Raw genomic sequence first — 12,972 nt, 5'->3', positions numbered from 1 at the left:
TCATGAAAAAAGCCAACAACACATTTGCACGTTTCCATTTGTCCTTTAACACATAAAATGAGCATAATTAATAAGCTCATTCTTCATTAATGTTCCATGCATCTCAGTAAGGTATTCCATCCCGTTCAGCTGTCAGTCTTAGATAATGAAGATATAACAAGCCACGTCACACTCCCACAGATAAACTACCGCCATATGGCAGTCTCACCATAATTACTGTATAGGACTCCTAACCTGTGCTCCAGGTAACACTGATGTTGATGATAGTGGTGTAGCTTACATACCTATAGTTAGCTCTGACTAGAATAAAAAAATATGTAATATTTGCTATAAACTTTATTTAAGCTGATTTCCCTTAATAAACAGCTGCTCTTCTGTATAATATATAAAAATATATAATTTATTATCTACACAAACATGACAAACCCAATTTACCCCCATAGCTACATATAGATCATTGATTACCAAAAACTTGATACATAAGATGTATAAGCCTTACAGTCAGTTCCCTATCTTGGATATATTCTAGAAGAAACACTTGAAGCACGATTTTGTCCATCAAGGACTCTGAAAAGTCAGACCATGGAAATATCATTCACATTTAGCCAATCTAAGAAGCACCATACATATACAAGTCTTTACCTGACTCTCAGGAGCCAGCTCCAAAATACGGAGCATTCTTACTTGAGTATTCATATTACTTTCTTTTGCAGAGGAAATATTCAAACCATATAGGTGAAAGTTAACACCATGCATGTGAAAAGTGTAGGAACTAGGAATACACATCATTCTGGGGTAAAAGGGGGCTTCTTGATAGAATAAGCCACATAAATTATAGTGTTATATGAAAGGTTATACAAACCTCAACTTTTTCTTCAATGATTTCAAAATATTTCTATGTGGATGAGTGGTTACTAGGCTACACCAAGGAGTCAGGCAATATATTTATTATCCTCTTCTCTTGGTAGTAGGTGATAGCAATGTGGCTGGGCTGGCTACATTTCTCAACTTAGGAGCCTATTTCATGTGACCATGTACTTAATAAGAGTCTGCAATAATGAGGGTGGAAAATGGAAATGATGGATGAAAGATTATTATAGACACTAAACTGAAAGAAACAGTGATCTTGATTTGCTTGTACTATTCACCTATTGTAACTGGAATATTCTGGCAAAAAGAAGTGGAAGACATCACTTGAAAGAGTATAACTGTTATATTAAGTAGTAAGCTCTCCCCACTTTGTAACAACAGTGCCCCTTATGACACAAAACACTACTTCATTTTGAGTCAAGACTTACTATTAGTGAATAATGAAACTGACACACTCATTGACTTAGCATGGAAATAATTTTGATCAATTATAATAAGTATAAATGTTGATGGAAGACAATACTGCAACATCACAATCTAGTGAGGATGCAGAATCAGATCCAAAAACACTTCAGGAGTTACTTTAGTTGCCATTCAAAGGAATATAATATCATATGACATTTCAGGATCATTCAAGTATAAAAATATGTTATACATTTTCATATTTTAAAGTATCTGTTCAGGAATATACCTTTCATTCATGATCCCTCTAACTATCCCAGCAGTCCTCAAGAAACAGGATTTATGCAGCATCTCCAACGCCTCCATCTTCCTGCTACCATGGAACTGACTAGCATTACATGTACAGAAGACAAGTGATATTAATATATACTAATGTTTTCTGAGGATATGAGCACCACATGTACAAATGCATACAAAATTACAAATGGATTATTAATGATCATAGAAAAGTAGAAATTTATATAAAATTATCAACTTTAACAGGTCTTAAAAACAATAAATTTTACTAATCCCCAACAACGCCAGCTACACAACATTTTACAAACAAACTAAGCAACAAAATATCAACCACAAAAATTTTAAAGCTCAAGTTTAACTAAACAAGGTATCTGCTACAAGACATTTTCTTGTGTAATTCATGATACAACTTTGGAGTGTATCTATACACTCTCAGGAGCTGCCATGCGAAGGCCGTCTGGCCTCTTGTAGTCTTCTTATACCCTTGTGTAACTTCATGTGCATTACTACCAAACTTCAACTTATAATAAAAGTATTAGGATGAACATCTGTGGCAATCTTCAAACATAGACAATTGAACTTCCAGAGCCTAAAGATTCTACTACAGTGCTGATGCTACAGCTGATTATAAAAATAGGAGCTCAACAGGAAGAATATCATGGCACTCAGATAAATGGAGAGTGAATTAAATCTGGTTTCTGATGCAGATTTGCAGCTCCTGAGTCTTGTTACTTCACCACCATTGGAGGTGCAAGAGTTAACGTGTTTCATATCAGGCGGGCCATCATCGCATAAGTCCTTGCCCTCGTACCCTTGAAGTAACCTAGCCTCTCCCTCCTCCTCCCTCATGGAGTTCCCTTCATGGGCTTCCATCCCTGCCAGTGAGAGGGAATGGTACTGACAGGATATAGCAGAGCTTCATGATATCAAATCATAAAAGGAAAAATCTGAATTAAATTAACCTAATTTGTATCTAATAATCACATTTATAATATCAGGAGGTAGAATGTGAATCAATTTCATTTTGCACTGAATTCAGAAGAATAAACTTTTTACCCAACTTACTGAAAGACTGCTTTGTAGAACTAAATTGCATAAGTAATAAGAAGTGAATGATTGGAAAAGACTATTACAGATTGTTTTAGTGTAAAATATTATAAACTGGCAGTGTGGACTTTCCTCTCAATGATAAGTCAGAACTACTATACTCATGCAGTTAGCACCAAATCAGTAATTCTTCTATGACTGACCCTGGTCCGCTTCACTCTTGGAGTGCCACTTTGTGCAGCGTTGTAGTGCTTGCTCCCACTGCTTCATAAGGGTGAGAAGTTGAGGCTGAAGATGTGGCTGAGGATGGAACACTTTATCCACCTCCATTAGTGGAATCAAATCCTTGCGGGACTTCCAGATCCCTGGGGGCCAGAGTGGATACAGATCAAATATGGCTATGAGGTATTATAAAAGCAATTCCTTCAGCATTTGTAAACTTCCACAAAAATGATGAGCTGGCATGCAGCTTGCTTATCTAGCTAAAGTTAGTGATGTATTTCCAGTAAGTAATCCATGTAATTTTAACACTATTCTTTCCCCACCTTCAAACCTCCAACCTCCTCTACCATGGAAGTGAGAAGTGAGAAGGTGGTGAAGCTAAACAATATACACAGTACAGAAAAATCTCCATAGAATATCTTGCTTGACAGTCTCTCTGATACATGTGCCAGAAGTTCTCTTTGATGCTTACCAGCTCCCATCCCTGCCAGGAAAGCAGCACCCAAGACAGAGACATCGGTGGACATTGGTCTTTCCACAGGTTTGCCAGTAAGGGTGGAAATCATTTGCACCAGGAAGTCATTCTGGGCCACACCTCCATCCACTCTAAGGGGAGATTCCTTTCTGAGCATTGCAGAGGTAAGGCATCATTACAGGATAAACAGGCATTATGGCAGACACAAACCATGCATGATAGTGGACACAAAGCATTATGAATGTATAAAAGGAAATAGAGAGAAAGAAGAAAGAAGGAATTATAGATCATATAAAAATAACATGATTAAAAAATATAAATGGATACAGTGAGGACAGGATGAAGTCAAGCCACCACACCACATATGGCAGGTTTTAAGCAGATAACCAATCACAAAACAATCATACAACCAATAATACATCAAGAACAACATTAAGGGTGGTCATGGTAGGCAGTGACGACAGATTACCAGACAAACAGGGGGTGTATTCCAAATGGGGAGGTTCCAACCAGCACACAGTAGCCAGCATATGGAATGGGTGAGGAAAAGGGATTTAATTATTTCTTGCACAAGGTATTCAAGGCAGGATAACTTTCACAAACAACATTGCTCAGACTGAAGCATCTCTCACTCTAATAAACTAATCAAGAGAAGAATGGGTCATTCTACCTGAGATTCAGTAACTCATAGTCAGCCTCAGCAAGCATGGTCCTGTATATCTGGTGAATGCGGAAGGCAAGGGACTCCAGCATGGCCCGCACAAGGTGAGCTCGAGTGGAGTTGGCGCTCAAACCCAAAAAGCCCCCAGTTGCTGTTGCATCATTCACAGGAGCCTGATGAGAGGTGGGATAAAAACTAAATAACTATGGTCCAGAAAGATTTGTGGTGAGAATTTCTCAAGTAGGGTTGTAAAATTTCTATGAATTTTGAACTGGAAAACTTTTCATGGAAATTTTGTGAATTTTCAGGAACTTTGAGAATTGAGAAATATTTACAAGTTTGCCTATGGCACCTTTGGGCCTTTTTTTTTTTTTTTTTTTTTTTTTTTTTTTGAGGCTGAGGTTATTGTTGCCTCTCTAGACTTCAGTTTTAGATGGCTGTTAGTGAGTGTCCCTTAGCCCAGTGGTGGCACAGGCAGGATTGTTTATGTAACACCTATTGAGGCACATGCCACTCTCCAGTTAACCTAACCTAACCTAACAAAACTCCAAACAGTTACTATAGGTCTTGACTCAGAAAATTCATATATAATTCCTTGCTAATGAGACTTTCTATACAACAAAGTGAGGTAATTCTTTATTGATTTATACCATAAGGTGCTGGCTATCATTTGTTTGAAGATACCCTAAACTTAACCTAACCTAACCTACCAAAACCCCAAACAATTACTATAGGTCTTGACTCAGAAAATTCACATATGCTTCCTCACTAATAAGACTTTCTATACAACAAAGTGAGGTCATTCTTTGTTGATTTATACCATAAGGTGCTGGCAATCATGCACTTGCAGATACCTTATATTTAACCTAACCTAACAAAACCCCAAACTATATGTCTTGACTCTGTAGATTTATACAATAGGTGTCTGATATCATGTGTTTGAAAGTTCCTTAAACTTAACCTAACCTATTGGAAATACAATTTTCGTTGCTCAAAACTTATTAATTAATAGTTATATTAACTAAAATTGGTTTGTTTATAAATGCAAATATACATGTGAAAAATTTAAAAATTCCTGAAAATTCCATGAAACTTTCCCACCTTTGCAACCCTATTCTCAAGTGTCATAAATAAGTAACTTAAAAATTGCACTTCCTTGCACACTGGCAGTCTTGTACCAATGAGGTCAAACTTTCTGTTCAAGGCCAGAACACCAGATTTGGGGGAAACTAGCTGCACCCGTAGTGACTGAACCTCCAATTAAAGTCTGTAACTTTTGGTGGTAGACTGACTTACTATTATACATGGTGACAACATCCTGACAACCGTCTAATTTCAATAATATAATACACTTAACAGAATGAGACAGGATTTGATGAAAACCTTTCAAAAATAATCTTGTCTCATAAACAAACTAACCTGGATCCCCTGGAAACTGGGGATGAAGAACACCCCTCCAGATCCCTCCACTGATCTGGCCAAGTCTGAGGTTTCTGATGCTTTTTCAAACAGACCTGCAGCAAGACAGAGGAACAACAAACTTATAAGGAAGAACAATGAAGTGGTATGGCAGATATAAAGATATTTTGGACCTACTTAATACACATTTTCTGGCTGAAAGGCATTAAACTCCGAAAACTCACCAATAGCTTGCCCCCATTCAATCACTGTTCCATTGTCTTGCGAGGAAGCCTCAGCCATGTGGACAAGTCCTTCTTTATCCTTCCAACCATGGACTGGATATATTCCTGCAAGTGGCAATACAATAAAATTTACATAGACAATGCATGCAATTATCCTTCAGCTCATCAACAGAATATATGGCATGGAAAAGAAGTGAGCAAGGCCCCTGAATTCACACGGAGTAAGCCATTCATTTTATTGGGTCCTGAATTTGTGACTTCATATCAAGCAGTAAAATGCAAAACAAACCCAGGATAAGTGAATGAAAAAGCAGAATAAGACAGGGAAATGAGGACACAGGACACCCACCTTTGACAGAAGTGTGAGCCTTGTTGCCAGTATTTACATTAAGAAAAGCACCAGTCCCAAGAGTGACCTTGACGTCACCGGGCTGAAAGCCACAAGACCCGAACAATGATGCACCTTGGTCAGACACCTGAGGTAGAAGAACATCATTTCATCTTTAAGATACTCTGATTACTCTTAATAGTTTTTGCATTAATTCATAATCAATACTTTTCCTATTTGGCCTATCATTCTTTTGGTGCTACTGGAATGTCAACCTTAACATCCATTTTTGAATCATATCCCCCATGACCTGTTCCTTTACACTCCAAAAATAATAACACCCACAAAGCTCAGATAAGAAGTGTAGAACATAATGGAACCTAATCAATATTATCTAGTACAAAAAATGTATAGCAATTATTCATATCTACATTGATACTAAGTGGATGATGTAACTCTTTATATAATCTCACCACTGCTGTGATGGGGATGGGGACACCAAAGTACTGAGGAGAACACATGCCCCAGTCCCCAACAGAGTCCTTCAGCTTTGGAAAGAGGCTCTTGGGCATCTGAAACAACTTTAGAAAGAAGGAGTTCCAGTCTTCCAGGTACGGGTCATAGAGGGCTGTACCACTGGCATTGGAGTAGTCGGTGGCATACACCTGAAAGAGGCCATACTACTGCAATTCCTTCCTTTGTCTTATATTGCTTTCTTTGTCCTTTCTGATCATCTTGTTCAATAAAACGATCATTAAGTTTCCAGTGCCTTACCTTTCCCTCTGTGAGCCTATATACCAGCCATGTGTCAATGGTACCAAACATTACTTGACCTTCATTCGCCAGATGCCTCACCATCTCATTATTCTCAAGCACCCACTTGAGCCTCATGTTCACCTGGAAACAACACTTTTGTAAGGCAATGCAGAGCCTGTACACACATGCTTCACTTAGTAAAAGAGAAAAAAAACAGCAATGAAATAAATCACACTGATAGATTGTATGTTCATTATATCTTTGGTAAATTATGAAAGGTCAATATTTTATTTGCAATGAGTGTTTCACTGTGATTCAGGGAGCTGACACTATCTTGCCTCTTTCACCCACCTGAATATTCATGAACTTCAGAACACTTGCAGCCAGGTACCTCTTGCTTCGCAGAAACAGGTACAGAAGAGAGCTGCCAAAGCGAAGTGTCTGAAAAATTTTAAACGAGGTTAATTTCCTTATCGATCTGATGTCTCATTTCTTAACAGAAATCCTTCTGAGGGTATACACAAGCCTTGTATTTCTATATAATTCTTTGATATTTCTTCATTACTATATTTATTTGCTCTTTAGGCAGACTTTCTTTAAGTAGAAACTAACTTTCATTGTCAGGCATGAATTCCAATGATTGACCAATGTATCTGCCCTCATGTCCTTCCAGGTGATAAAGTTGTGGAATGTAACACCAGTGCGGCGGTCCCAGGTGGTGAAGGTGGCCCGCTGGGTGCTCAAGCCAATACACCTGATGTCACCTGGACCCAAGCCAGCATCTAAGGGAAAGGGAGTGATGTAAATATGAATCAGCCTTGCCATTAACTTTTTTTTCAATGAGGAGAAACTATTTCGGTTAAGATTCGTTTTAGTACCGTGCCAGTATTTCATTACCTACCTTATGAAACATCACTAGCTCTTCATATAGCTTTTCTACAAATGTTCAACAATCATGGAAATGCTTTCAAAATCCAATTCAAGGACTATTTATTGTTGAAAATTGGGGATAATATTCACGAAAGCGCAGCCTCCTCTGGTGGCAGCCACGGCGGCGGTGCAGCCGGTGTTGCGAGAAATACCTCCTCGCAGAAATAAGTCGCATATACATGTGGGGGGGTCCAGGGTGGGGCGCAGCCCTCCCTGGTTAGAAGGGGGGGGGGGTCGAGGGGGGTGAAGCAGGTCATAAAGTTCGGTTGAAGTAGTTTAGATATGCTCCCCCACCCTAAGCCCTCTGCGAGCTGTTTTGCGGCCGCGGCGGCGGCATCATTACCGTGGCCGCCGCCAAAGGAGGCTACGCTTTCATGAATATTATCCCCTATTTTCAACAATATATAGTCCTTGAATTGGATTTTGAAAGCTTTTCCATGATTGTTGAACGTTTGTAGAAAAGATATATAAAGAGCTAGTGATGTTTCATAAGGTAGGTAATGATATGCTGGCACGGTACTAAAACGAATCTTTGCCACTATTTCTATAAAGGAATGAGAGCCATTTAAATAAACTCAAGAGGATAATTACACTGGACATTTACTTAACAAATGATTTAAACTAATATCTATCTAAATAAAAGCATGCACAGCAAATTATTATGGCCAAGTGGGGAAAAATCCACCTGGTTTGCTCTCCTGCCTCTGAAATCTATTACAAATTAATATTATTTAGTGTAACTAACTATCTTAATTTCTAAATCTTTGCCACAAAGTATTATTTTCTCTTCAGACTAAAATAATGGGCTGATTAATGAAACCAAAAGCAAGTATACACAAGTGGACCAACTCCCTGGCAAAGCTCTTACACCATAGGGAGATAAATCATCTTTGTAAAATAATTTTCATGGGATATATATATTTTTCACCAAAAATACCCAAGTTATTTTTCCCTACTTGACCATACATGAGCAAGTGATGAAGCATTAACACTATGCAGTCACCCACTTTTCCCTTCTTCCCTTCATGAACTCACTGGATATCGCTGCATTCATCACACTCAAAAACTTGCTCCACAATTCCTCAGGGTCGATTTCTACCCTTCTGGGGGCTGGGTACAGGAGGGTCACCTGTAACAATGAACCTTAACAAATATCCTAATACCTGACCCTGTTAAAACCTACTCTGGAAACCAATAATGCCATATATACTTGTGTAAAATTAAAATTGCCTCAGCTATAATCATTAAGCCAAGGCAGGGAGGAAATTAATTTTGGGGGGCTTTAGGAACATGTGAAGGGGACTGATTTTTATGAGACTACCCTTTACATGAGTGTATACAATGAGTAGCATATAATGGTTAATGGATACAGCTTATTTTCTCATATATGTGAATGTTAATAATTACTTCATTCTATATGCATGAAATACTATATAAACTTTTCTTTTTAATGATCTGAGGGCAAAAGCACTACTAATTTTCTTAATTAATAAGCAATCAAGCAGTTTGAGCTTCATATACAACAGTGTGATGAAATTTCCACAATGCATACTATAGTCAGTTCCACGAGAACTGGCATAGATTTTCCTTCAAGGGTGGACTTGCAGACTTGGTATCATTGCACGGGTGATGGTACTGCACGCTCATTGGCCAATTTTAAACTTGTTCTGATGCGCATAATATTGACTTTGTATTACTACCAAAACCCTTTGTGAGCTGTAAGGTAACATATTGCACCGATAAAAACTAATGCAATAATATCTTTATTGATAAGTATATGCCTTTTGAACTATTATAAATTAATCTGAAACGACATTCACAACAAAACTAAGTCAGAACTGCACATGAACGGACAATGTCCAGCGAATGAAGTGACTGTTAATCCTAGACTTTTTAAACTACTTTTTACTACTACAAAGCGCTAGGCTACAGTCTAATTAACTCAGTTATTATAAGATTTCTTGGTGTTTTTTTAGGCCTGGCTTAGTACTAACAATGTGTAGTGATGCTATGGACTCATAACGTAAACACTGGCCTAAGGCAAGAACCTTCTCATTTCTTTCATCGTCCTATTATTATTCCTGAAATATATTTCTAATATTTATGGGTGATAAACATAATAGCCATAAGGAAGAGCAATTATAAAAATAACTACATTTATATATCAAAAGTATTAATTTTAAGAGGTAACAGAGAGCGAGAGATAGTAGGCTATGTCATGGCAAACGAAATTGCCACAGCTTAGATCTAGTAAACAACAGCCAATGAGCGTCGGGGAGACTGTCAGCAATGACCCCAAGTCCGTGAGTCCACCCCTGAAGGAAAATCTATGCCAGTTCTCGTGAAACAGACTATAGCTTCAAGGGATCCAAATAAGACTAGTAAAGAATTTCAGCTGACTTAAATTATGCTGACAGTTTCAAATGGACTGTATTGGGTATACAGGCAGCGCCACACGTGGCCACTCAGTGAACTGTCAAAGCAGTACTTTCCATAGAACTCAAGTTATAGACTAGAGTGCGTCTGAGGCTGCCTCCAGGATACAAGGCCTTGGTGCCGCCACCGCTCCAAGCAAACGACTGCACACACTTTACTCCTAACCAATTTTCTGACTCTACTATTTGACATGGAGAAAAACTGAAATCAGGTAGGAGTGAAGTGTGTACAATTATCGGCTTGGGTCGACGGCGGCATCATGGCTGTGTATCCCTGAGACAGCCTCAGACGCACTCTAGTCTATAAATTGAACTCTATGGAAAATACAGCTTAGAGTTGAGTGGCCACATGTGGCGCTGCCTGTATAGCCAATAGGGTCCATTCTAGAATACTACTGGAATAACACAGCTAATGGAAAACTATATTCCTTATAAAGTTCATAGACAGATGACAGTAGAAATGAAAAATGCATCAGTTAATGTTTGGGGTAAAATGAAAGTAGAGTACATGAATAACATGGCATTATATGAGTAACTGTAGCTATGTAGGAAAAAAGAAAAAAAAAGGCACTAACCTTTTCTTCAGCCCGGCCGCAGAGCCTGGCCTGACTGTTGTATATGAAGCATCGCAAAATTGTGGTGCCCACGTCGACACTGGCGATGTACTGAGCTTCCCGGCAAGGTGACGGGTCGGGGGTCTGGTTACTCTGCTCCGAGGCACCCATGCTGCCAATGTCATCACTCACCTCCTGGAACACACCTGGAACATATTGGGCTGGTTCACTCAGCAGGTCACTTAATATTGAAACACATCTGTATACAACTGCAACACATTTGGCCTAGTTCACACAGTCTGTTATTTAATACTGAAACACATGTCTACATCTTTACTTAAATGATTCACTCAATATTTTAACATCTTGAGGTTAGTTTACTCAGTATTGCTCCACTCTTTCACCAACCTCACTCCGGTGGCTGACACTATTTCTTTTCTGATAGATGCCAATTTGCTCTTCAACATTTCTTAGTACTGTTTCTGTTGCAAATTACTCGATATCTTTGTTTCATTCACTGAAATGTAAGGGGAGGTGAATGGGGGCGGTCACCTGCAGCAGGTGGGGAAGTTGAAGGGGACAAAGCCCCCTATTGGAGGTTAGTTTTAATTAAATTTGTAAGATTTAATAATCCTGATACATATTTACAACCTGTTTTGCCATGGATAATGGTGGCAAGCTGTGGCAGTGAGTGAAAAGAAATGGCAACTTGAAGTTAGTGGGCCAGAAAATTTATTATACTCAGCATTGCTCAGTGCATAGGGCTGATTCTTGCAAATAAGTCGTTGTATATTCATCAAGCAACTTTGTAAAATCAGTAAAAATGATAACCTATTCTTGCTTCAACAGTAAAGAGCTATTCCTAAACTAACACTATAGCTGAATCAAGACAACAGCCACTGCTCAATGAACAGCCACAATTGGAGATACCAACAATGACTTACAGAAGGCTAAGGGGAGACATGATTGAGGTATATAAAATCCTCAAAGGTAAATACGATGAGGATGTGAACATCCAACTTGAGAGACATACAGGGCCAACACGTGGACACAAACTGAAACTATATGGAAACTGAGGTCCAGGACGCAAAAGAGGCAGATGTTCTTCAATTCAAGAGTCGTTGATGCCTGGAATAGCCTTCCCAAGGATGTAGTAGAGGCAGTGAGCGTGATATAATTTGAGAAACGTTTAGATAAGTTTTGGTCAAACCAACAAATTAAATATAATTTTGAAGAAAAATTGGTAACCACCCCGGCACACCACCTGAATATCAGTTTTGACAGCGACAATGTTCTGGACACAGAGGCCTAGCTTTCGCCTGCGTCCAGTAACACCGTAAGGTTCCGTAAGGTAAGGTAAGGTAATAAATTTGGCCAAACCTTCTAAGGAGTCTCACGTACCTTATGGCAAGGACCAAGGAGCCACAAATCAGGTATTACTACTGTCAGGAACTAGGATGAGTATAAGGCATGATCAACACTATCTGTCAAGGTCAGATAAGATCGCCTATCTTTATCCGCTGATCAAAAAATAATTACATGCCAGCATTATGAAACTCCTTGACCCTTTGTACACTAAGAGGAAAAATTGCCAATAATGGTGATTAGAGCAGGTAATTATAGTAAACCGGACCACACGTACTGCTCTCCTGAAGTGGGCGAGCATGTCACTAGTTACTCTGATAAGCATTATGGGTAAGGATGCTTTAATTAGGTCTTGGGGGGGGGGGGGGGAGGTCATATGCCTCACTTTTAACATGTCATCCGTCTGTTCCTCCAAAGATAACGATCAGATAACACACGAGCACGTGATCACCGGGACATGAGAGTACAGGATGTAGAGAATTATAGTGAAATAGATAAACGCGGAGAGGAGAGATCGAGGATACTTGCCAAACTTGCCTTCCTAGTATTGTTCGTTTACCCTTCTTCTTTTTTTGACCTGTAACGCTTTTCTGTATCACCTGAAGAATATGGCCCCCTGATAACACGTGCTTAAGAAGGGGGGGGGATCATAGATTAGGGACAAAAGCAATCATTTAAAAGATAATTCTGATGATTAAAAATGTGGTCACTTGAGCTTCTCCATAATGCGTAGAGCTGATAACAGATGGACAGCATAAGTGCGTGATGGAAATTGGACACGATGACCTCATTAATGATTGCCTTTAAGTGTATATTACTGTGACTGATAAGAAATGGTGACTGAAGTACGTATATGAGAATAGATTATAGCTGTCAAAGGCAGACGCAACGTTGCTCTATTGTCGTACTCAGCCTCTTATGTTCGCTGATTACTCACCCAAAAAACTGTCTAGGGCCCCAGTAACTAGCTTTATATAGATTAATAGT

General features: G+C 38.9%; 1 protein-coding gene across 11 annotated transcripts; it reads right to left on the bottom strand.

Annotated features, from left to right (window-relative positions):
• Positions 1–321: 321 nt before the first annotated feature.
• On the bottom strand, positions 322–12,734 carry LOC126998136 (putative glycerol kinase 5). Of its 11 annotated transcripts, none has more exons than XM_050859555.1 (14): positions 12,514–12,734; positions 10,642–10,826; positions 8,667–8,760; positions 7,314–7,483; positions 7,053–7,142; positions 6,720–6,842; positions 6,419–6,610; positions 5,967–6,093; positions 5,618–5,722; positions 5,394–5,488; positions 3,984–4,147; positions 3,311–3,462; positions 2,820–2,981; positions 322–2,444 (listed from the first exon to the last, which is right to left on the bottom strand). In XM_050859555.1, exons 2-14 carry the CDS (start codon positions 10,789–10,791, stop codon positions 2,185–2,187), a joined length of 1,884 nt encoding a protein of 627 aa, XP_050715512.1. In that variant the 5' UTR covers positions 10,792–10,826; positions 12,514–12,734; the 3' UTR covers positions 322–2,184. The 11 variants fall into 11 exon arrangements, with proteins under 11 accessions (XP_050715512.1, XP_050715514.1, XP_050715511.1 ...); XM_050859557.1 differs by lacking the exon at positions 12,514–12,734 and adding an exon at positions 12,371–12,504; XM_050859554.1 differs by lacking the exon at positions 12,514–12,734 and adding an exon at positions 12,263–12,349.
• Between the last annotated feature and the right edge of the window lie 238 nt (positions 12,735–12,972).

Source organism: Eriocheir sinensis, chromosome 13, assembly GCF_024679095.1.
Source record: "Eriocheir sinensis breed Jianghai 21 chromosome 13, ASM2467909v1, whole genome shotgun sequence".
Classification (NCBI taxonomy): domain Eukaryota; kingdom Metazoa; phylum Arthropoda; class Malacostraca; order Decapoda; family Varunidae; genus Eriocheir; species Eriocheir sinensis.
Note: the sequence above shows the minus strand (reverse complement) of the source record. Positions and strands in the feature narration are given on the sequence as shown.